We start from the raw sequence: 25,007 nt of genomic DNA on the forward strand, positions 1-25,007 counted from the left end.
GCAGTGACTGACGTGCGACAGTCGCGCAAAAATCGTCTATCAGTACGATAGTCGCGAGCTTTGCTCTTGAGGGCCCTGCTTCTTTTGGGAGCCATTGAGATGTTGTTCATACTGTACTGTTATTTCAGTCCGATCTCCGTGGCAAGGATTTTCCCAGTGAAAATGTTTAAAAACTCGGCTCTTTATACCCGGGTGATCACATGGTGCGGCGCTCTAATGGAGCGCGATGGCGTACGCGGCGACGCATGGTTACGGACGTTGACGCATGGTGATGCATAATAAATTAGCATAGGCAATGTTCGTGCGTCACCGTGCGTAACCATGCGTCACCACGCGCTACACGTACGCCGTCAGTACGTCAGCGTGCTCAAGGGATACCGCGAGGATTTTGAACATTCCAAAATGCCAACCAATTTTTAGGATGTCACGTAAATATCGTGCAAATGACGCCCAAGTGGGACAGGCCCTTAAAATGCTTTTCGAATTTAAGCAATCGTCGAAAATGAATGGAACTTTAACTAGGCCACTAGGGGCGCCGCACTGAAGGCAGCTTCTGCCTACAGTCTGTTTGTTGTTTTATCTTTTTTAATTTTTAGTTAGTTTTAAAAGTATGTTTCTTTAGTTTCTTTAACGTTTCTATGTGGGGGAGGGGGGTAGGGTAAGGGGGAAACTGGTTCCCAGTCACTGCCTGGCGAGGGCGCGACTATTATAATAATAATAATGGATGGGATTTATATAGCGCCTTTCTAATACTCAAGGCGCTTTACATCGCATTATTCATTCACTCCTCAGTCACACTCGGTGGTGGTAAGTTACTTCTGTAGCCACAGCTGCCCTGGGGCAGACTGACGGAAGCGTGGCTGCCAATCTGCGCCTACGGCCCCTCCGACCACCACCAATCACTCACACACATTCACACACAGGCAAAGGTGGGTGAAGTGTCTTGCCCAAGGACACAACGACAGTATGCACTCCAAGCGGGATTCGAACCGGCTACCTTCCGGTCGCCAGCCGAACATTTAGCCCATTGTGCCATCTGTCGTCTATTCTCCGAGTCGCGGCCTCGCCCCCCTCCTCGCGGCCTACCAACTGGATTGGCGCGGCCTTTCCTGTCGGGGACCCGGACCAGAGCTCCAGCAGCAGCGGCGTAGCACTGGATTCACCACGGAGCGGGTGATGCCTTACCTGGATCGCCGTGGAAGCTCCAGAGTGTTGGGCCTGCTGCTTCAACATCATGGTGCTGTGGTCTGCAGAGCTTCCAGCGCGGGCAGTGCTGACTTCAACATCGTGGAGACCTGGGACCCTTTGCTGAGGGCCGCCAGCATTGAATCTCCGCCCGGCACGGCCTGTGGACATCAGGAGCCGCGGACTCCTGTAGGAGGTGGCCGTGTTCGGATGTCTAAGCCGCGGAGGATATCCTCCAGTCCCGACGTCGGACTTCCATCACCCTGGCGAGCGGGCCTGAACATCGGGCCACCCATAGCGGTGACAGCCCCCGACCACGGGAGGACAACAGAGGAGGATGACTGAATTTTAGAGCCTTCCCTCACAGTGGGAAACTTTGATCCCGCTGTGTGGGGATGTCTGTGTTAAAGACTATCGTGTTCTATGCTCTTCATTATTCATATGGCGACCACACATTTCACTGCACCATTTGGTACATGTGACAAATAAATGTATCTATCTATCTATAAGTATTGCTTGGCGCCTCCCTTCTGTTGAGATCTGTCAGAAATCATCGGGTTAAAAAATACCACCAGCACGGTGTTAGGTGGCACAATTGCAGAGCACAGTTTCTCAAATTAATCCAAATACCTCCAGAGAACGCAATCTCTCCCACCGCGCCCAAACAGCAGTGAGGGCAGATTGTCAATAGCCACATGATCGAAGGCCACTCATGGGGTCCCAGTAGGAATACATTGGAGAGAGTTAAGAATGTTTTATTGTCACACATGTCACAGATAGAACAATGACATTCTCATAGCAGCATAAAATATGTAAACACTTTATGGTCAGGAAGGAACTGCAGATGCTGGTTTACACCGAAGGTAGACACAAAAAGCTGGAGTAACTCAGCGGGACAGGCAGCATCTCTGGAGAGAAGGAATGGGTGATGTTTTGGGTCGAGACCCTTCTTACACTGTAAACAATGTAATAAACCAGAAAAAGGTTAAGTGTGTGCACATATACTCACACACACACACGCACATATATATAAATACACACATAAGAAACAAATCTATATAGTTCAGAGCTTATTTGTTGTGGTGTTTAACAGCCTGATGGCAGTAGGGAAGAAGCTGTTCCTGTACCAGAATCGTAGTTTTCAGGCTCCTGTACCTTCTTCCCGATGGCAGATATGCATGAAGTTAATGCTTATGATGTTTGAGCATGGCTGCGCTAATCTTTCCATATATAACACTTTCCCTGAATTTTCTACCTAGTTTTGTACACTATTTAGCCACTTTGTGCGAAAGAGAGAGAGAGAAAGTACTTGAAGTAAGGTCCCAGACTTGAAACCACATCTCCAGTATCGAGAGGCCCAGGCAAAGTTCCAGAGGACTGGAAGGTGGAAGACTGGAACATAACATTGTACGGTTTAGTCTATCTAGCGGAGGGAGGTGAATCTGGGGAATTCATTGCCACAGACAACTGTGGAGGCCAAGTCAATGGGTATTTTTAATATGGAGATTGGTGGATACTTGATTGGTAGGGGTGTCAAGGGTTATGGGGGAAGGCAGGAGAATGGCGGTGAGAGGGAGAGAGAGATCAGCCATGATTGAATGGCGGAGTAAACTTGATGGGCCAAATGCATACTTCTGTTCTTATTATTTAATTAACTTAATCACAGTATAATTGTTTATGTTAAAAAATGACCATCATATGTTAAATTATGGAAGAAACATTTCACATGAATGAACCTTTAGTAATAAAAATCCAAAATTTTTGGATTTTTATCCAAAAAACAAAGGAATGTGCTATAGTTGTTTCTTTATATAGACATTTATCACAGATGGGGGAGACATTTGGAAAAAGTTTACTTATTTTAGTTTGTGAGTAATATAGTCTATGTAAGATTTTAAATTGAATTAGAATATGTCTTACATTAATCGAGCATTTATGCACATATAGCAAATGTTTATCCCACCTCTCTTTCGAGATTTTTATAGCTAGTTCTTGTTCCCAGTCTCTTCTAATTCTATCGGATGGTGGTATTTCTATATTTAAGATGATGTTATACAAGTATGATATTAAATGAGCTGATTTCGCCTTTGTATTCATTGCTTCGTCCAATAAATCTGGAGGCAAGTTATGATAATCTTGTGTATATTTTTTCAAATAGTCACATATTTGAAAATATTTAAAATATTGATTATTTCTCAAATTGTATTTAAGTTGTAGTTGTTGGAATGATAGTAAATTTCCAGTTTCATACATGTCTCCAAACGTTTTAATTCCTATTCTTTCCCAGTGTATAAATGATTTATCTATAATAGATGGTTTAAACGATGGATTATTAACTATTAGAGAGAGAAGTGATAGATTTCTTAATTTTAAGGTTAATTTTATTTGTTTCCAAATTCTAATTGTACTATGAATAATTGGATTTTTATTGTATTTTGTATTAATCAGTTTTATTGGTGAGAGGAGGATCGCTCCTATATTAAAAGGGGAGAAATCCTCTCTCTCCATTACTATCCAATCCAGTCCAAAATTATTTAAAATAAAACTGAAACCGAACACAGAATTGATTATTTTTGGAACAAAGGAGGCAGCCCTGAGCTGTGTCCCAAAAGAGCCTACTTAATTACGGTTTAATAATGGGAAAAAACCTCATACTTAATGTAAAGAAGTGAATCTGACACACTTGTAACTTTACTTTAACGCTTTAATAAACACACAGATTAAACATGATCCAGCACTAACTGTACGCAGTCTGTCACCGTGCTGGAGAGAGCGAGAGATAGGGAGAGAGAGTGTTATTATACTTGATAACTAAGGCGTGGTTAGTGGTACTGAGGTAGTTATATTATTGGTTGCATGCATAAACCATCTACACTTAAATTCTGGAAAAACGCCCCAACACCAACAATAAATATGTGGATTTCAAATATGTCCGAAATGCTACACCTGGAAGATATGAGATTCCTTCTAGCAGGCAAACCAGACCATTTCCAAACGATTTGGTCTCCATTTATCGACTTACTACAATTATAAGGTGCAACACAATTCTGAAAATAAACGGTTTCAGGACCTGGTGAGTAAAAATACGAAGTTGGTATATCCATTTTATCTCTTTTTATTACTTTTAATATATCTTCTGTTTTCTTTTTCTCTTTTTCTTTTTCTATGGCTCTTCTTCTAATTTTTTGTTTCAAAGGGTCTCTTTTGATCACTCTTTCACACACTATCCTATTTAACTCTCTTTACTTTTCTTCTTTTTAAAGTTTAAAATATGAAGTGGTACCGGAAATGTATTATGTTATTGTTGGCTTATATTATTGTAATGTACACTACTTCTAATAAATAAAATTAAAAAAAAATAAAAGTAAAAAGTATTCTTTTTTCCACTTATTTGATGATGCGTCTCGCCTAGCAGACATTAACAACAAGGGACAGTCCTTGTTTTGTGGGAATTGGTGTTCGTGTCATAAAATAGTCAACAGATAATACCTCATGGAGATACAAGGAACAGTGGATGCTAGAATCTTGAGCAAAACACCAAGTGCTGGAGTAACTCAGTGGATCAGGCAGCATCTGTGGAGAAGGTGGATAGGTGATGTTTCAGATCAGAACTTTTCTTCAGACTGATAATACCTTCTTCAGATAATGTCTAATATCCTTTGAGTAGGATGTCATCAAAGCAATACTCTAAGACAGACTGTGCATATGTGTCTAACCAAAATATTAGTGGAAAGGCTTTTATCGCATCCAAAACCTTCAGAAAAATTAAGGTAGACCATAAGGATGACCCGAGCGAGGAGAATCATTAGGGAGATAACTGAGGATCAGCAAATTATCTTCAAAAGAGTTTACAAGAGCAGTAAATAATCTTAAACATTCAAGGACATTTTGAGGAAGATTGATTACCGACCTCAAGGATTAAGGGAAAAGTAGATTTTAATTTGCACGGAGGCTCAGTAGGAAATTAAAAAAGTCTCCACTAAAATCTAAATTAAAACTTTAAACTTCAAAATGAATCAATGATTGCTTTTCAAAGAGAGATGTATTGAGATTTTAAAACATAAATGGTAAAAACATAAGTAGGTAAGGTTGGATATCATTTTCATACAGCTGGTTTTGGTGTAAACATCAATTGGACCTCTGGGCTTTAGAATGTTATGATTCTTGGTTATTTTTGTATTTGCTAAAGTCCATCCTCAGTTATCCTTTAAAATGGACTAATGCCAACAATTGGCCTTGAACAGCCAGAGTGCAATTGCACTGGGCTCATAGGGTTCAATTGTGTGAGCAGCTCAAATAAACATAGCTTGCAGATTCTTGAATTTAGTAGGTTTAGACGGTAATATAACAACAATAGTTTAAACTACTTTAGTGATATTACAAAGTAATAAATCAATAGAATAAAACTATTTGCTTTAATAAAGGAATCCAGAACTGACAAGCTTAAAATCAAAGTGCCCATGATTTAAAGGTACAGTGCATGAATGATGTAGGTGACATATTGACGCAGATACAGGTTAGGATCTAGGACCCTGGTGTTGAGAATTGGAGTGGAGGATATTTTGTTGCCCATTCTAACAGATTGCGGTGTTTGGGTCAGGAAGTCAAGGATCCAGTTGCAGAGGGAGGTAGTGGAACCTATGTCTGGGAGTTTGGAGATGAGTTTGGTTGTTATTAGTGTTAAAGGCAGAGCTATAGTCAATAAATAGGAGTCTGGGATAAGTGTTTGTTTTTTGTTTAGTTTTGTTTCGTTTAGAGATACAGCGCGGAAACAGGCTCTTCAGCATACCAAGTCCGCACTGACCAGCGATCCCCACACAATCCTACACACACTGGAAACAATTTACATTTATACAAACCCAATTAACCTACAAACCTGCACTTCTTTGGAATGTGGGAGAAAACTGAAGATCGTGAAGAAAACCCACGCTGTCGCGGGGAGAATGGACAAACTCCATACAGACAGCACCCATAGTCAGGATCAAACCCGGGTCTCTGGCGCTGAAAGCGCTCGAAGGCAGCAACTCTACCGCTGCCCCACCGTGCCATCCTTTTTATCCAGATTTTCCGTAGAAACGTGTAGGGCCAGTGAGATGGTGTCTGCCATGGATCTGTTGTGGCAGAAGACACATTGCAGTAGATCAATGTTGTCTGGGAGGCTGGAGTGGACGTGTGCCATGACCAGTCTCTCAAAACACTTCACGATAGTAGATGTTAAAGCCACCCCAACATTAAGGCATACTAACGTGCTTTACTTAGACACTGGGGTGCTAGTTGGCTTCAGAAGGTGAGTGGGGACTTTTTTTAATTTCTTACCTCGATGGAGATGCGATTCTTTTCCGTATCGTATCTCTGTCCGCACCGCGGCCTAACATCGAGGAGCTGGCGGCCTCTGCTGGAGACCGACTTCGGGAGCTCCAAGCCGCAGGAGCTTCATAGGCCCCGACGGATGGTTGGACTGCCCTGACGCGGGAGAATAAAGAGAGAAGAAGATTAGACTTTATTGACTTCCATCACAGTGAGGAATGTGGGGAATCCGCTGTGGTGGATGTTTATGTTAACTTTTATGTAGTTGTGTGTCTTGGTGCTTTTTTTTAGTATGACTGTATGGTAATTCGAATATCACTGTACCTTAATTGGTACACGTGACAGTAAAAGATCTTTGAAACTCTGAAACCTTGGATTTACCTGGAAATCACACACACTCAAAATCACTGTATTTCAATGTGCCTAACAATAATTTAAAAATCCAATAGCAGTAAAGGACAGACATGAAGACTAGGAATAAATGGGTTGTGTTCAGATAATGAGGTGCCACAGAAATCAGTAGTGAGCCCTCAGCGTTTTACTGCCAGCTAATAACAGATCTAGAAATATTGTCATATATTCATATTTACTGATGATGTGTGAATATATGGGGTTATTCACTTTGGCAAAAAGAGTAGAAAAATGTCTGTTTTTTGTGTGCTGCTTCATGAGAGGTGGAACGTGTTTCTAGCTTCAGGTTCCTGGGAGTCAACATCTCCGATGACCTCTCTTGGACCCACAATACCTCAACTCTGATCAAGAAGGCTCACCAGCATCTCTTCTTCCTGAGGAGACTGAAGAAGGTCCATCTGTCTCCTCAGATCCTGGTGAACTTCTACCGCTGCACCATCGAGAGCATCCTTACCAACTGCATCACAGTATGGTATGGCAACTGCTCTGTCTCCGACCGGAAGGCATTGCAGAGGGTGGTGAAAATTGCCCAACGCATCACCGGTTCCTCGCTCCCCTCCATTGAGTCTGTCCAAAGCAAGCGTTGTCTGCGGAGGGCGCTCAGCATCGCCAAGGACTGCTCTCACCCCAACCATGGACTGTTTACCCTCCTACCATCCGGGAGGCGCTACAGGTCTCTCCGTTGCCGAACCAGCAGGTCCAGGAACAGCTTCTTCCCGGCGGCTGTCACTCTACTCAACAACGTACCTCGGTGACTGCCAATCACCCCCCCACCCCCCGGACACTTATTATCACTTATTATTATTTATTCAAATCATTTGCTATGTCGCTCTTCCAGGGAGACTATGTCGCTCTTCCAGGGGGATGCTAAATGCATTTCGTTGTCTCTGTACTATACACTGACAATGACAATTAAAATTGAATCTGAATCTGAATCTGAATCTGAATCTGAAATGCAGAATGTAAATTTGCAGGAACAGCATATAATTAGGCATGCAACAATGTTTATTGATGTTTATTGCATGGGCTTGAAATGAAACAAGTAAGGAAGTAATTAAATTTGGTTTTGTTAGACTCCTGGTGGAATGCTACACACCGTTTTGAAGGGAAGATGTGCCTGCCTTGAAGTAAATGCAGCAACGAATGCTAGATTGATTCTTGGGATAAATAGTTTAACTGGTTGACAAACAAGACAGATTGAGTAAAGATTGAGTAAAGAGCCAAAGGCTGCGAGGTCGGTGATCGCTGAGGGCGCAGGCGGTCGAGGTCAGGCCGGCGGTCGAAGGCGGATCACGTGGGGGCCGAAGGATGCGCCGCTGAGAACAAAGAAGGACCCGGCGTGGGAGAACCGCCGTGAGGATGGAGGGGGAAAGAACAAAGGAGGATCTGGCGTGGGCTACTTTGTAACTTTGTTGGTGCCCTTTATGTGGCAACTCTTTACATACCTTTAGTATGCAAAACAACGAATATCACTGTGGCTTGTCACATGTGTCAATAAAGTATTCATTCATTCATGATCGTGATTACAAATCACATATTTTCAAAGTTTGCAATGTGGTTTATTGCGCAGATTACATTTACCTATCCACCCAAACTTTTTTCTGTTAATTTCCTTCCACAGATGCTGCATAACCCACTGAGTTCTTCCAGCAGTTTGTTTTTTGCTAAAGATTTCAGCATCTGCAGTCTCTTGTATCTGCATGTTATCCCAACAATTTCAGCCCAATTGCTCCTAAATGCTGCAACACCCTCAGATTAAATTCAACTGATTATTTTGACTGACATTTGTTTAATTCGCTAAACAACAAATGACTTGAAGAAGGGTCTCGACCCGAAACGTCAACCATTCCTTCTCTCCAGAGATGCTGCCTGTCCCGCTGAGTTACTCCAGCATTTTGTGTCTACCAATGACTTGATATTGTATCTTTAACATCAGAAAATGCCCAACAGACATCAAGGTGTATAATCTGTCAAAAAAGTCTGGTAAACGGAAATATGGAGAGGTGATAAAATCTCCATTAACTAGTTTTTAATGTAGGGAGTAAGCGAAAGAGAGAGATAAATGTTTAGGGAGGGCATGTCAGGGCATTCATCTACATAATTTTAAGAAGTAACTAGACTAAGTGGGACCCGTTGGGTCCCAGTCACACGGGAGGCTTGGTTCCCCAACGCAACCCATTCCCCCAACGCAACCCATTCCCCCAACGCAATATTCCACCACTCACCCATAGCCCCTAACTGCGCAGGCATGGCTGACGGGTTCCCATTGTGACGCCCCTGATCCCCTCTCCTCCCCTGAATGAGGGAAACAGAGTTCTTGGAGGATCATCAGATTTGCAGATGTTGCAGAGATCAGCTAGGGTAATACCACAAAAAGTCAATGTTTAAAGGAAATGTGAAACTGATATATTTGACATTAGATCAGGAACAACGTAAGCACTGTGGCCATTTGTGGCCAGTTCATGTGAGGAGCAGGCAGTTTTTGAAATGTACACCCTCCATGTGAGATACTAACATGATGAAACCAATGCTGGACAGGAAGTTCTGCTCAAACCTGGATAAAAAGAACCATTTTCTGATTAACAAGTCACAGGAAAATTCTTGGGGCCTGCAAGTCATGCAAAAATTACAACCTCATGGGGAAGAGGGATAAAAGGGAAAATGGAGATGGAGGAAATGTCACAGACAACTGAAGGCATTTCCTACTTTGTTGCAAACCTAAAAATCATTCTCGCACTTGCAGTATTGTGTTCAGTTTTGGTCATCCTGCTGAAGGAAGGAACAGGTCTGCCAACATTGGGTGAGAGTTGAGAGTGAGAAATTGCAAGGAAGCGCAGTGACCAACCCTGAGGGAGTGTATCAACCGAGGGAGGGAGGGGGGGGGTGTTTACGTTGTCCCCCCTCCCATGTTAGGGAGCTTTTGCATTTTTAAACTTGAAATTGTGCAATCTGGTGCATACTGTAGCAAGTCTTTTAACTTACATTTGAATGAAACATTTATGCTTTAAAGTGGATTAGGTATAAGTTTAGGTTAACTAATTACATTCGACAGTAGAGCCAGGCTATAACAGGTGCAGCACATGAATTAACTTAATATATTCATGTATGGAAATCAGATTATAATTCATTCAGCTATGTATGAGATAATAACCTCTTACTCAACACATCAAAAACACACGAACTCATCATTGATCTCAGACGTAAGGCACAACCCAAGACCCCCCTACTCATCTCAGGCGAACCCATATCCACCACTGACTCATTCAAATTTCTTGGCACTCACATAACCAATAACCTCAAATGGAAAATCAATTCAAATCACATCTACAAAAAAGCCAACCAAAGACTCTTCTTCCTCCGCCAGATCAAGAAGTTTAGAGTGAGGAAACACCTCCTAATCCGATTCTACACAGCCATCATCCAAAGCATGCTCACTTCATCAATTACAGTCTGGTTCAGCAGTTTAGACACTCACTCCCGTAATAAATTACAGCGCATAGTTAACAAAGCATCCAAAATCATCAGCACTCCCCTTCCATCAATAGAATCACTCCATCACAAACGGTCCGTGTCAAGGGTGAAGAAAATCATCTCTGATCCCTCCCACCCAGCTCACCACATCTTCCACCTGCTGCCATCAGGAAGGCGCTACAGCTCACTGCCCGCCAAGACATCTCGATTAAAAAACAGTTTTTACCCACACGCAATCCAAATTCTGAACACACTATGACAACAGCACATATCCTCCCCATGCATGTACTGTATATTGTATGATGTTGTGTTTTATGTTATGTTTGACGGGAATCAGCCTACCTTGTAACATCCTGTACTGAACCTGAATTCCACCAGCTTGACTGTGTGGTCATTAAATAATCTAATCTAATCTAATCTAATAAGCATAGAAACAAGGCACGAGGAGTCCATCACCGTTCTGCACAAATAAATTAATCAATCTTACCCTTTGACTATAGAAACAAGACAAAAATAATGCCACATATTCAACCAAGTATATGGTTCAATTAAATTAAGATATATATGTAAAACATATATATGGAAACAGGCCCTTCGGCCCACCAAGTCCACACCGACCAGCAATCTACCATACACCAGTTGTACCCTACACACTAGGGACAATTTACAGAAGCCAATTAACCTACAAACCTGCACTTCTTTCGGATGTAGGAGAAACCGGAATATCCGGAGAAAACCCATGTGGTCATAGGAAGAATGTACAAATACTGTACAGACAGCACCCGTAGTCAGGATCAAATCTGGGTGTGTGGTGCTGTAAGGCAGCAACTCTACCGTGCTCCACCGTGCCACCCCATTAAATGATTTTTTCTGAAATATATTTATTATGGTGTCATGCCAATAACATGAACACATGATTCTGATTTCTGCCCTTGGTTTGATAACACACATCTCCAGTCATTGTGTTTTACATCTATATGGCTGTTTTTCAACCTCTTCAGTCTGAAGGTCTCGACCCAAAACATCGCCCATTCTTTCTCCTCAGAGATGCTGCCTGTCCCGCTGAATTACTCCAGCTTTTTGTGTCTATCTTCAGTTTAAACCAGCATCTGCAGTTCCTTTCTATCCTTTTTGTTAAACGAACCAGGTCCTATTCTCATAATATTATTCAACTCAACTAAGTATTTCTTCACCTCCGCTGCTGCAGAGAATGCAATCCCAGTTATCAAATCTATTTCCAAAATGAAAAAAAATTCCAGCCATGCCAACTTCCTCATAAATTGCCTTGGATCCTCTTCAGAGCAATTGCACCCTTTCTACAATGTGTCATAGTCTTACAGCATGGAAACAGGCCCTTCATCACAACTTGTTCATTCAGATAAAGATGCCCCATCTAAACTAGTCCCATTTATCCACATTTGGGCCATATCCCTTTAAACCTTGTGTGTGCTAGTGTGTGTGTCAGTCAATGTGTGTTAGGTTGTGTGTGAGAGTGTGCAGGCCCGTACGAAGCTTTTCAAAAAGGGAGGTGGCATGACAGGATTACAAAAAACCTAATGCATGGCTGCCAACTCTCACGCTTTGAGCGTGAGACTCACGCCCTCAAGCAAACTCTCACGCCCTCACGCTGATCAGAAATTTCTCACGCTCAGTGGTGAGCAATTTTGTGATCAACAAAAATTTCAAAACTCGGATAAACTGCATGGTCCGCGGGTGTTGGAGAGCCGGGGCTGCGGGAGGGATGGGAGCAGAACCAGCGGCCGGAACAGATGCGGGGAGCCGGGACCGGCGTGTCGCTCGCTGCAGCTCTGGCCATGGAGCACTCCGGACAGTGCATGTCCCGGGCGTCGGATGCGTCGGAGACGTTGCACCGCTGCCGCTGCCGCGAGAGTCTCTGGGCCGAAGGGACACTCTCAAAGGGAGGTGGAGAGAGAGAGAGGGGAATGAGACAGGGAGACAGTGGGGAGAGAGAGAGGGGGGTGAGAGGAGAGAGAGGGGAGAGATGGGGGGAGTGAATGGAGAGTGAGAAGAGGGAGGGGGTGGAGAGAGAGGGGAGAGAGAGGTAGGGTAGAGAGAGGGGGAGAATGAGGTGGGAGAGTGGTGGAAGTAAGAGAGGGGTGAGAGGGAAGAAAGAGGGAAGAGAGAGAGGGGGTGGAGAGGGAGGAGAGGGTAGGAGAGAATGGGAGAGAGAAGGGGAAGAGAGAGGGGTGGTAAAAGAGAGAGGGGGAAGAGGGGGAGAGGGGGGAAGAGATAAACGGGGGAAAGAGAGATAGGGGGCAACGAAAAAGAGATGGAGACAGAGGAGAAAGAGAAGGGAGAGAGGGCAAGGGGAAGAGTGGGGTAGGAGGGAGAAATGGGGAAGAGAGGAGAGAGGGGGGAAGAGAGAGAGGTGAGAGGAGAGACAGAGAGAGAGGGGAAAGAGAGAGGGGAGAGTGTTTGGAGAGGGAGAGAGAGGGGGAGATAGAGAGGGAGGGAGAAAGAGGTTGGCGGGAAGCGAGGGGGAGAGAGTTAGGGGAAAGAGAGGGGAGAGAGAGGGAGAGGGGGGAGAGAGAGAGGAGAGAGGGGACAAGAGAGAGGGGGGAGAGTAAGGTGGGAGGGAGAGAGGGGGAAAGAGAAGGGAAAGAGAGGGGGAAAGAGAGAGGGGAGAGAGAGAGGGGGGGAGAGAGAAGAGAGGGAAGGGGAGAGAGTGAGAGGGGGAGACAAGGGAGAGAGAGGGGGTGAGAGGAGAGACAGAGGGAGAGAGGAGAGAGAGAGAGGGGAAAGAGAGGGGGAGGGGAGAGATAGAGGGGGAGAGAGAGAGAGGGGGTTTGAGAGGAGAGAGAGCGGAAGAGAGGGGGGGAGAGAGAGAGAGTCTCGTGTCAAATTTTCCCAGGTGACCGGCATGGATCAGGCTGCGGCTCGGTGCACCCTGGAGGACAACCAGTGGCTGCTGGAAGTAAGTACCAAGCACTGGGTAGATACGGTGGAAGATAGTGGACTTCAAATGGGGGTGGTTGGTGAAAGCATCCTGCTTGCCTGCTAGATTTTCACTTACTGTAACTGCAGGAAAAATGTTCCCGATGTTGGGGACGTTCAGAACCATGGGTCACAGTTTAAGAATAAAAGGGGGGGCAGTTAGGACTGAGATGAGAACAAACTTTCTTCACGCAGAGAGTTGTGAATCTGTGGAATTCTCTGCCACAGAAGGCAGTGCAGGCCAATTCACTGGATGTTTTCAAGAGAGAGTTACATTTAGTTCTTGGGGCTAACGACATCAAGGGATATGGGGGAAAAACAGGAAAGAGGTACTGGTTTTAGATGAATAGCCATGATCATATTGAATGGCAGTGCTGGCTCGAAGGGCCGATGGCCTATTCCTGCACTTATTTTCTATGTTTCTATGCTTGAGTATATGGCAATAAAACTCGATCACTTGATTTTGAAGCATTCATGCATGGTGGAGGTATAATGTAGTCATAGAGTGATACAGTGTGAAAACATGCCCTTCGGTGCAACTTGCCCACACCCGCCAACATGTCCCAGCTACGCTACCTGCTTTTGGTCCATACCTCCAAACCTGTCCTATCCATGTATCAGTCTAACTTTTTCTTAAATGTTGGGATGGTCCCTGCCTCAACTACCTCCTCTGGCAGCTTGTTCCATACACCCATCACCCTTTGTGTGGATAAAGTTACCCCTTAAAAAGTTACCTTAAAAATACTTCATACAAAAAACATTGAAATCATACTTCTACAGTGCACTAAAACATGATTTTAATACATTAAATTTCAAAAGGTTCCTACCCTTCTTCCACACCCTCTCCCCACTCGGTTGCTCCACTCCCTCACCGGGTACCCCCAAGGCCAGTGATCAGTGATCGCACAGCCTCCCCCCTTTCAAAAACACTCCAATCCAATTTAAAGCATATATATTGCATTCAAGTGTAAGTTATAAGACTCGCTACAGTATGCACCATATTGCACAATTTCAAGCTGAAAAATGCAAATGTTCCGTACACAAAGGTATAGATTATATTTCGGGTCAAGACCGTTCTTCAGTAATATTCATGATGTGACATGCATAGACATTCCTGAATGTTACCCAAACCATCGTGAGCTACTTTGTTATGGTGCTTGCCCTCTCCTATAATGTCTCTGCTGCCTTGGGTGATGCAGGACAGGACACAAGCTTTGGGACATGGTGTGAAGCTGTTGCAGTCTGTCCCAGCATGGTAAAAACCTGGATGGAGTGGATGTGGAGAGGATGTTTCCACTAGTGGGAGAGTCTAGGACCAGAGGCCACAGTCTCAGAATTAAACGACATTCCTTTAGGAAGGAGATGAGCAGGAATTTCTTAAGTCAGAGGGTGGTGAACTGTGGAATTCATAGCCACAGACAGCTGTGGAGGTCAAGTCAATGCACATTTTTCAGGAGGAGATTGATAGATTCTTGATTGATACGGGTGTCAGAGGTAATGGGGAGAAGGCAGGAGAATGGGTTTGAGAGGGAAAGATAGATAGAGCCATAGAGTGATACAGTGTGGAAACAGGCCTTTCGGCCCAGCATGTCCCATCTGCACTAGTTCCACCTGCCCACGTTTGATCCATATCCCTCCGAACCTGTCCTATCCATGTACCTGTCTAACTGTTTCTTAAATGTTGCGATAGTCCCTGCCTCAACTACCTCCTCTGGCAGCTTGTTCCATACACCTACCAACCTTTGTGTGAAAAACATACCCCACAGATTCCTATTAAATCTTTTGTCCTCTGCTCCTCGATTCACTTACTCTGGGCAAAAGACTCAACCATATCTATTCAAATCATGATTTTATACACCTATTAGATCATCCCTCATCCTCCTGTGCTCCATGAAATAGAGTCCCAGCCTACTCAACCTCTCCCTATAGCTCTGGCCCTCTAGTCCTGGCAACATCCTCATAAATCTTCACTGTACCCTTTCCAGTTTGATGACATCTTTCCTATAACATGGTGCCCAGAACTGAATACAATACTCTGAATGCGGCATCACCAACTTCTTATGCAACTGCAACATGACCTCCCAACCTCCATACTCAGCCTGGCCCGCTGAGTTACTCCAGCGCTCTGTGAAACGTCACAGAACAGGGCAAGATTAGCAAGTTTGCTGATGATACAGATGTGAGTGGTTTTGCAGATAGTGAAGATGGTTGTGAAAGATTGCAGCAGGATCTGGATCAATTAGCCAGGTGGGCAGAGGAATGGTTGATGGTTGCATGGTTCCTTGAAGGTCGTGTCGCAGGTATATCAGGTGGTCAAAAAGTATTTTGGCACTTTGGCCTTCATCAGTCAGAGTATTGAGTATAGAAGTTGGGAGGTCATGCTGCAGTTGTATAAGATGTTGGTGAGACCGCATTTAGAATATTGTGTTCAGTTCTGGGCACCATGTTATAGGAAAGATGTCAAACTGAAAAGAGTACAGAGATCCCCATCCTGGATCAGTCCAATCAGGGTTGTGTCATCCACAAACTTGAGAAGCTTGACAGAGGTGTCTGTGGAGGTGCAGTCATTGGGTGTGAAGTGGTGATTGGAGTGGGGTGGGTGTAGAAGGGCCCAGTCTTTGCAGACTGAGGTCAGGCTGTGAGTGGGTGTGAAGTGTTGGTTGCGGTGGGAAAGGGTCCACTCTTTTCATACTGGAGTCTTGCCTTAAGTAGGTGTGGGAAAGGGTCCATTCTTTGCAGACTGGGGTCTGGCTGTGTTTGTTGGGGGAGGGGTACCAGGGTTACGTTTCTGATTTTCAAGCCTGCAGTAAAACACATTCAGGTCGTTCGTCAGCTGACGATTGTCCAAAGAGCGGGGGGCTTTCCTCTTATAGCTGGAGATTTCTTGCATGCCCTTCCAAACTGAAGAAGAGTCATTAGCTGAGAACTTGCTCCTCAACTTCTCAGAGTACCTTTCCTTGGCAGCTCTGATTCCTCTTCTCAGCTCTTTATCGATTAGGCTATCTTTTAACTCTTTAACGATTAGGCTATTGGCTTGATGCATATTTGCCCCCAACCCCTCCCCCCCCCCCCCCCCCCCCCCCCCCATCTCAAAATGGAAATGTTACATCTGTATAGATGTAACATTAAAATGTATATTTATTCACAAACTATGGAATTCATATTTTTCAGTATTGTTATCAAGGAACAGAAAGCAGTTCCAATTGTTTGATATTGTTTAATATTATTCATATGGAGGAGAAAATATAATAGCTCTAAAACCTACCTTAATTTTGCAATCCCACTCAAGATAATCCCCCTTTCCCTCTCCCCCTCTCTCTCTCCTCTCCCTTCCCATCGCTCTCTCCCCCTCCCCCTCTCACATCCCCCCCCTCATTCTTGCCGGGGGGGGGCGAAGATGAAGGTGGCGCGGGTCCAGCGGGCGGGGGTGGTGAAGGTGGTGTGGGCCCAGTGGGGGTGGCGGGGGCCCAGCGGGTGTCAGTGGGGGTGGCGTGGACCCAGCGGGGGTCAGCGTGGGTGGCGTGGGCCCAGCGGGGGTGGCGTGGACCCAGCAGGGGTCAGCGAGGGTGGCGTGGACCCAGCAGGGGACTGCAGGGGTGGCGTGGGCCCAGCGGGGGTTGCATTAGCCCAGCATGGGTGGTGTGGGGGGGAGATGGCTTGGGGCCCCTGCGGCGGGGGGAGGCGAGGGGAGTGGGCTCCGCCGCTGTGGCGTCTGGTGTTGGGGTTACAGCCATTGGGTTCAGATTCAGTCACTCCCGCCCAGGGATGGGAGAACAGAGAACTGGCCGTTTCCAAAGTGGAAACGTTTATTTATTTTTTTTGGTGACTTTTTTCTTAGGGGGGAAAAAGGGGGGGTGCGGTCGCACCCAACGCACCCCCCCTTCGGACGGCCATGGTGTGTGTCAGTGAAGTGGCGACAACACCCGGAGTGAGCGGACATTCGGACACTTGGTGGTCCGGGGAACGTTTCCCTCTCCCCCCCCCCCCCCCCTTTCCATCTCTTTCCCCCGCTCCCACCGGGAATGCGGGCCGGCGCAGATGCTCTGTGTCCAGCTGGGGTCCGGGGGAGGTGAGGGTCTGTGACCTGGGGGTCCGGGGGAGGTGAGGGCCTGTGACCCGGGGGGTGGGGCATCGGAGCGGAGCCTTAGCCCGAGATTCATCCCCGTGGCTCCGGAGGCGGCACCGACGCCCACTCACCTGGTCCGCCCCTGGCTCCGGGCTGGGTTTAAAACTCCATGGGGTGTGAACAGAGTGGCCGACGGACACAGAGCCGCCGGAGGTGAGGGTGGGAGGTGTGAGCGGTGCCTCAGGGGGGGGCGGTGCTGGGACCAGTAGGTGACAGCCCTGCTTTAAACCAATGCCCTCTAGTTCGTGAATCATAAATCCCAGGAAAAAGACTATACATTCACCTTATATATTCCACTCATGGTTTTTTCTCACCTCTAAAACAATTTTTGCTTTAATTTGAATTTGTAGCAGCTGAGTGTCAAATGGAATCATTAGCACTGCAGAATTTGCCATTTTAAATAGTGTGCGATGGGCTTAAGTCAATCAAATTGTTCGTTATTTACGGGCAACCCGCTGACAGAAAGCTATTCTCATTGGTGAGTGTGGAAGCCTTGGGCGAATTGAATTTTTCGTGACTTTGTTCATTAAAAAAAAAATGTGAGCGTGGGAAATACTGTGATCAGCGTGAGAGCGTGAGAATCGGGTGAAATGCGTGATTCTCACGCTTAATGCATGAGAGTTGGCAGCCCTGCTTGAAGGATGCCATTAAGCAGGTAAGAGTGCGGACAAGATTTGCAAGGATGTTGCCAGGACTCGGGGGACTGAGTTATAGGGAGTGGCAGGGAAATACATTATTCTCCAGTTAAGGAGAATGAGGGATTTATATATCTTCTAGAGATATGTAAAATTATGGGAGGCACATGGCTGGGGAACCAGAACTAGAGAGTGAAGGTTGAGAGAGGAATTAAATGATAGGAGCCTGAGGTGTTTTCTCACATAAAGATTGGTGGGTGTATTGAATGAACTGCTAGATGAAGTGGCTGGGGCAGGTAGTACAGCAACACATTGACAAGTTGGATAGGAAAGGTTTAGAGGGATATGGGTCAAATGGAGGCAAATGGGACTACCTTTAAATGGGGCATCTTGGCCGAGATATATATCTATATAAAATGTAACTGAATTTAGTGCTGTGACAACCAAAGGTTTGGTCTGGTTTGGGAACTGCTCTGCCCAGCACAAGAAGGCTCTGCAGAGAGTAGAGCGTTCGACTGAACGCACTATGGGAACTACATTCGTCCCCTGCAGGAACTATACATCAGAAGGTGCAGATCCAGAGCCAGCAACATTATGGGGGACCCCTTCCACCCCAGCAACGGACTGTTCCAGCTGCTACGGTCAGGCAAACGCCTCCGTTGCCATGCTGTGAAAACGGAGAGGATGAGAAGGAGTTTCTTCCCAGAGGCCATTAGGACTGTAAACTCCTATCTCACCAGGGACTAACTTTATTGGACCAATTTACTATTGTGTGGTGTCTTTTTTAAATTGCTGTATTTTTCTTTTTTCCCCCCACAAATATGTAATTACTGATTCTGTTCCATTCTGTTTTGTTGTTTTTTTTTGCACAATCCGCAAGCATTGCCACTTTTCATTTCACTGCACATCTCGTATGTGTATGTGACGAATAAACTTGACTTGACTTGGTCTAGTTTCATAAATATATCCCTCTTCTATTTGTAATATATCATGCAAAGATCTCGTTATACAACTTGGGACATGGATCCTATTAAATTATGGAGCTAAACGCTGAGAAGTAAATCCAGAGGCACGGTGAACTTGATAAACCTTTTGATTCAGAATATTATGGACAAAAGCTAAATGTGTGGAGATAACATCGTTTTAACAAATAAAAATCGCGTACAAAGTGCATTTCAGCATGTCAGTGACCCAGCAAAACCCACAAACATTTGTGTTCAGTACCTAAACCAGATGGCGTCAACGTTTGGTGCCAGTTATTGTAGAATAAAGGATCGAGGGAAGGGAAGTCAAGGACTTGTGAAAGCATCCCAGATATTTTGGGCCCTCCTCGTTCCTTCCTCAATGGTTGGGAGATGTGGCGAGCTAACATTGTGCTGCATAATTAGGGTTGTGTGGGAAAAACGCTGTTTGTTTTTCCTCTGCAGTTCAGCCGTAATATTGGGAATATTTTAGTGGGCGTTTGGGTGGGGGAGGTGGGGGGTGAGGTCGACATGGGGTTTTACCCTTGAAGAGTTGAACTGGGGCAGAGGGCGGAGACGAAATGCCGCGGTTAGATAACTGTTGAAAACGCAGCCCCTGTGAATGATTCACATCCCAATGCTTTACCCAGTGTGGGTGGGGGAGGGAAGGAAAGATTGCGAATGATAGTCGCCACGGGGTTGTGGGTGGGTGGGTGTAGTTGCATGCAAAGATCCGCTATAAGATCTTTGGTTGCATGTAGTTGCAGAGAGGAAACCAACTAACTGCTGGAAAGAATTACACAGAGCTCTGCATTCACAATTGGATTAAAGGTAACGCCTGGATGGAGATCTGAGTTGGTTTATTTGAGACTTTGAGTGTATGTGAGTTGATATGGTTTGTATTGGTTCATTGAGATTTGTAGCACACGGTGAAGGGGGGGGGTAAATGTGGCCTGACTGCGGCGTGGCAGGTCAGTCAGTTGCAGGTCAGTCAGTGGCAGTGGCAGCAGCAGCAGCAGCCTGCAATGTCCAGGTCTCACACTCCGCCTTCCACCTTCCCCCCAGGACTCTACACATGACCATGTTACAGCACACAGCCCTGGCGCTGCTGCTGGCCCTCTTCCCCATCTCCAGCTGCTTCGCCAAGTCCGACTGCGTGGTGGACAACTTCCAAGTGAAGGACAACTTCAACAAGACCCGGGTAGGTTCTAGGGGAGGAGGGGAGGGGAGTCTCTGGGCGGACAAGGAGCAGGAGAGGAGGGGGATGTGACTGTCGCTAACCGGCCGCCCTTTCCCACCCACCACAGTACACGGGGAAATGGTACGGCTTCGCCAAGAAGGACCCACAGGGTCTGTTCCTGGAGAGTAACATCCACGCCGACTTCAGGATTGAAAATGGGACGATGATTGCCAAGGCGATAGGGCTGGTCACTTTACTGCCGTGAGTAAACTGGTCTGTGGTCTTCGCTGCACCCCCACCTCGCCCCCCTCTCTATCTCCTCACCTTCACCCCATTTGTGTTGCCCCCACACACTGCAGGGAGTGGATCGTGTGCGCCGAGATGATGGGGACCTTCAACGACACGGCCAACCCAGCCAAATTCCAACTGAAGTACTGGGGGGCAGCGGAACATCTGCAGAAAGGCAGTGAGTAAGCTGGCGGGTGAGAGTGGGCGTGGGTTGGTGGAGATGAGACCAGGCTAGTGTGAAAAAAACTAAACCTGATCCCCTGGGATGGCGGGACTGTCATATGATGATGGTGGCCGACTAGGAAAAGGGGAGATGCAGCGAGACCTGGGTGTCATGGTACACCAGTCATTGAAAGTGGGCATGCAGGTGCAGCAGGCAGTGAAGAAAGCGAATGGTATGTTAGCTTTCATAGCAAAAGGATTTGAGTATAGGAGCAGGGAGGTTCTACTGCAGTTGTACAGGGTCTTGGTGAGACCACACCTGGAGTATTGCGTACAGTTTTGGTCTCCAAATCTGAGGAAGGACATTATTGCCATAGAGGGAGTGCAGAGAAGGTTCACCAGACTGATTACTGGGATGTCAGGACTGTCTTATGAAGAAAGACTGGATAGACTTGGTTTATACTCTCTAGAATTTAGGAGATTGAGAGGGGATCTTATAGAAACTTACAAAATTCTTAAGGGGTTGGACAGGCTAGATGCAGGAAGATTGCTCCCGATGTTGGGGAAGTCCAGGACAAGGGGTCACAGCTTAAGGATAAGGGGGAAATCCTTTAAAACCGAGATGAGAAGAACTTTTTTCACACAGAGAGTGGTGAATCTCTGGAACTCCCTGCCACAGAGGGTAGTCGAGGCCAGTTCATTGGCTATATTTAAGAGGGAGTTAGATGTGGCCCTTGTGGCTAAGGGGATCAGAGGGTATGGAGAGAAGGCAGGTACGGGATACTGAGTTGAATGATCAGCCATGATCATATTGAATGGCGGTGCAGGCTCGAAGGGCCGAATGGCCTACTCCTGCACCTAATTTCTATGTTTCTATGTTTCTATGAGGAAAGATTGAAAATACTAGGCTTGTATTCACTGGAGTTTAGAAGGATGAGGGGGCATCTTATAGAAACATATAAAATGACTGGACAGGCTAGATGCAGGAAAAATGTTCCCAATGTTGGGCGAGTCCAGAACCAGAGGCCACAGTCTTAGAATAATCGCCCTGTCCCACGGTACGAGTTAATTCCAAGAGCTCTCCCGAGTTTAAAAAAATAATCAAACTCGTGGTAAGCACGGAGAATGAACGTAGCGGGTACGTCGGAGCTCGGGGACGTCTCTTAGCGGCTCGTAACGCTAACGGCAGGTACTCGGGAAGACCCGCTAACGGCAGGTAAGCACGGGAAGACTCGTGAAGATTTTTCAACATGTTGAAAAATGTCCACGAGAGCCCCGAGTACCGACGAGTGGCCATTACTGTAAATCTCCAAGTTCGAATCAGGGCAAACTCAGGAGAGCTCTTGGAATGAACTCCTACCGTGGGACAGTGGTTTAAAGGGGAGGCCATTTAAGACTGAGGTGAGAAAAAACTTTTTCACCCAGAGAGTTGTGAATTTGGGGAATTCCCTGCCACAGAGGGCAGTGGAGGCCAAATCACTGGATGGATTTAAGAGAGAGTTAGATAGAGCTCTAGGGGCTAGTGGAGTCAAGGGATATGGGGAGAAGACAGGCACGGGCTATTGATTGGGGACGATCAGCCATGATCACATTGAATGGCGGTGCTGGCTCGAAGGGCTGAATGGCCTCCTCCTGCACCTATTTTCTATGTTTCTATGGATTCCTGCATTTCCTTCCTGATTGCTGGAGTATCTCAGCGGGACTGGCAGCATCTCTGAACAGAAGCAATGAGTTCTGCCAGCCAGAGATTTTTTTTTTTTTAATTTCAAAATAGACTTTATTCGAGAAATAAATATATTCTATACATGATCCATACAAAACTCCATCCAACATTCTCGGATGCTGTACATACATACATACATACAATACAGTTTCCCCAAATCACAAATTTATCCCCCCAGCCTTGTGGCCCACTGGTGTGGAATCCCTTCCCTTATTTTGAGAGGCGTCTCCACCACACCCTGCTCCCCATGTCCACCAGCGGAAGGACCCCAGACTGTGGCCCTCCCTCACAGAGCCTTGGCGTTGGCTGCACCGAGCTTCAGTGCGTCCCTCAGCACGTACTCCTGCAGTCTGCAGTGGGCCAGTCGGCAACATTCCCTGATGGACATCTCGCTCCGCTGGGTGGTCAACAACGCTCAGGCAGACCAAAGAGCGTCTTTCACTGAGATGATGACCTTCCAGTAGCACTCGATGTCAGTCTCTGAATGTGTCCCTGGGAACAGTCCATAAATCACAGTTCTCTGTGACGGAGCTGTTCGGAAAAGTGGCAGGGACCCTTGCAGACCTCTCCGGACTCTATTTGCGAATCCACACTCTGCAAAGACGTGGGCAACCGTCTCCTCTCCATAGCAGCCGTCCCAAGGGCAGCGTGCCCTGGTAGTGAGGTTCTGACGGTGCAGGAAGGATCTGACTGGGAGGGCTCCCCTCACCGCCAGCCAAGCCAGGTCTTGGTGCTTGTTGGTGAGTTCTGGTGATGAGACATTTTGCCAGACAAGCTGGGCAGTGTGCTCTGGGAACCACGCCACAGGGTCCATGGAGTAATTTCCCTGCAGTGCCTGCAGGACATTCCGTTCTGACCACTGCCAATGAACTTATGGTCAAAGGTGTTGGTCCAGAAGAAACTTTCCACGAACGACAGATGGTGTGGCAATGTCCAGCTGACTGGCACATTGCGTGGCATCTGCGCCAGGCCCATCCTTCGCAACACTGGGGGCAGGTAGTGACACTTGGTGCCCACATGCCTTGGCTCTACGCTCCACCTGATGCAGCCACACACAAAGGTGCCTGTCCCGCTGAGTTACTCCAGCATTGTCCGTCTATCTTCTGTGTAAACCAGCATCTGCAGTTCCTTCCTACACATTTCATCTCTGATGGTGGCCGACTTTAATGCTTCAGGTTAAACCACCTCAGGGTTGGCCAAAACAATGCGCATGGAATAAGATCAGGCAGGACAGGGTTGCTTGGGTACGGGACTTATCAAATGGGACATCCCAAACCCAGACATTACAAATTGCTGTCTACAAATAGAGACACAATGAACTGCAGATACATGAATCTTGAGGAAAACGCAAAAATGCTGGGGGAATTCAACGAAGCAGGCAGCATCTGTAGCGGGAATAGACAGACGATGTTTCGGGTAGGGATCTTTCTTCAGTCTGTAAATATTCACCTCACTGCCACAGTTTTGTTACTCCAAATGTGTGTCAAACTGGAGGGTTGGGTGCAAAATGTTCCATTCATACAAACTGGTGGACAGGTAAACAACCTATAAACAAATAGCAAGCACATTTGATAAATAGCCATTCACGTTGTTCAAAAATACTAAACAAAAACAAGTATTCAGCAAGTAGATAGAGCTCTAGGGGCTAGTGGAATCAAGGGATATGGGGAGAAGGCAGGCATGGGTTATTGAGTGGGGACGATCAGCCATGATCACAATGAATGGCGGTGCTGGCTCAAAGGGCCGAATGGCCTCCTCCTACACCTATTGTCTATGTTTCTTAAGTAGTTACTACTGACCAGAAATCTTTGAAAGTTCCTTTCTTTGTTTCCTCTCTTAGAATTTTCTTTCTAAATTTAAAGCTTGGCCCAGGACCTGGTGCACCTGGGTATTCGCATGACTTTTACAATCACAGCTTCTCTTGAATGCCAACAGTGTTTCCATTAGATATAGACTTATCTCTGGGAGGAAGAGAGGTCTGTGGTTTAAGATGGGATCTTTTCCAAGCCACACTCTTTCTGTTGAATGAAGATGCCAAGCTAAAATATATCATTATCACTTTGTTTAACTTATTCATGGGCAAGTTTGCCAATATCATCAGAAGATTATTTGTAGTTCACTACACCCTGAGCAAATAATCACTGGTACTTGGGCTGTGAAAACGTCATTAGCCACTGGGGTTATGTAATTGGCACCATGATTGCCAGCATTATGCACGGAACATCCCAAAGCTGTTTGCAAGCTTTGCCATGCTATTTCGATTGGCACGCCAATTGACTCTTGTCTCTCCTCAGGCTCTGACCTATCTTGTTTAAAGCATCTGTCAACATCCTTCTCAGAAATCCTTTGAACGTTGCATACTTGCAAATAACAGCTCCATTCAAATTTACCTTCCCTGTCCAAAGTCCATGGAAGTCGCTTGGGTCCTGTTTACCTTATTTCAGTCTCTTTAATTAGACTGCTTATGCTGGGGCTCTCGTCAAAGTCACCAGCAACATCTTATGTGAGCAATGGGTGAAGTTTTGGGATGAGAGCCTTCTTCAGTCTGAAGTGTCCCGAAGTGTCACCCATTCTTTCTCTCCAGAGATACTACCTGTCCCGC

At 46.1% G+C, this 25,007-nt stretch overlaps 1 protein-coding gene across 2 annotated transcripts in view; it reads left to right on the forward strand.

Moving 5' to 3' along the window:
- Positions 1-25,007, forward strand: part of rbp4 (retinol binding protein 4) — a 34,679-nt gene that overhangs the window by 2,204 nt on the left and 7,468 nt on the right. Inside the window, exons 2-5 of one of the 2 annotated variants that reach the window (XM_033033584.1) lie at positions 19,834-19,883; positions 20,118-20,253; positions 20,360-20,493; positions 20,592-20,698. In XM_033033584.1, coding sequence (XP_032889475.1) covers positions 20,128-20,253; positions 20,360-20,493; positions 20,592-20,698 — 367 coding nt within the window. In that variant the 5' untranslated portion in view covers positions 19,834-19,883; positions 20,118-20,127. Of the gene's footprint in view, positions 1-19,833; positions 19,884-19,915; positions 19,935-20,117; positions 20,254-20,359; positions 20,494-20,591; positions 20,699-25,007 lie in introns of those variants that run through there. The other variant, XM_033033583.1, reaches the window with a different exon arrangement.

This window comes from Amblyraja radiata, chromosome 15, assembly GCF_010909765.2.
Source record: "Amblyraja radiata isolate CabotCenter1 chromosome 15, sAmbRad1.1.pri, whole genome shotgun sequence".
NCBI classification, from domain to species: Eukaryota; Metazoa; Chordata; class Chondrichthyes; order Rajiformes; family Rajidae; genus Amblyraja; species Amblyraja radiata.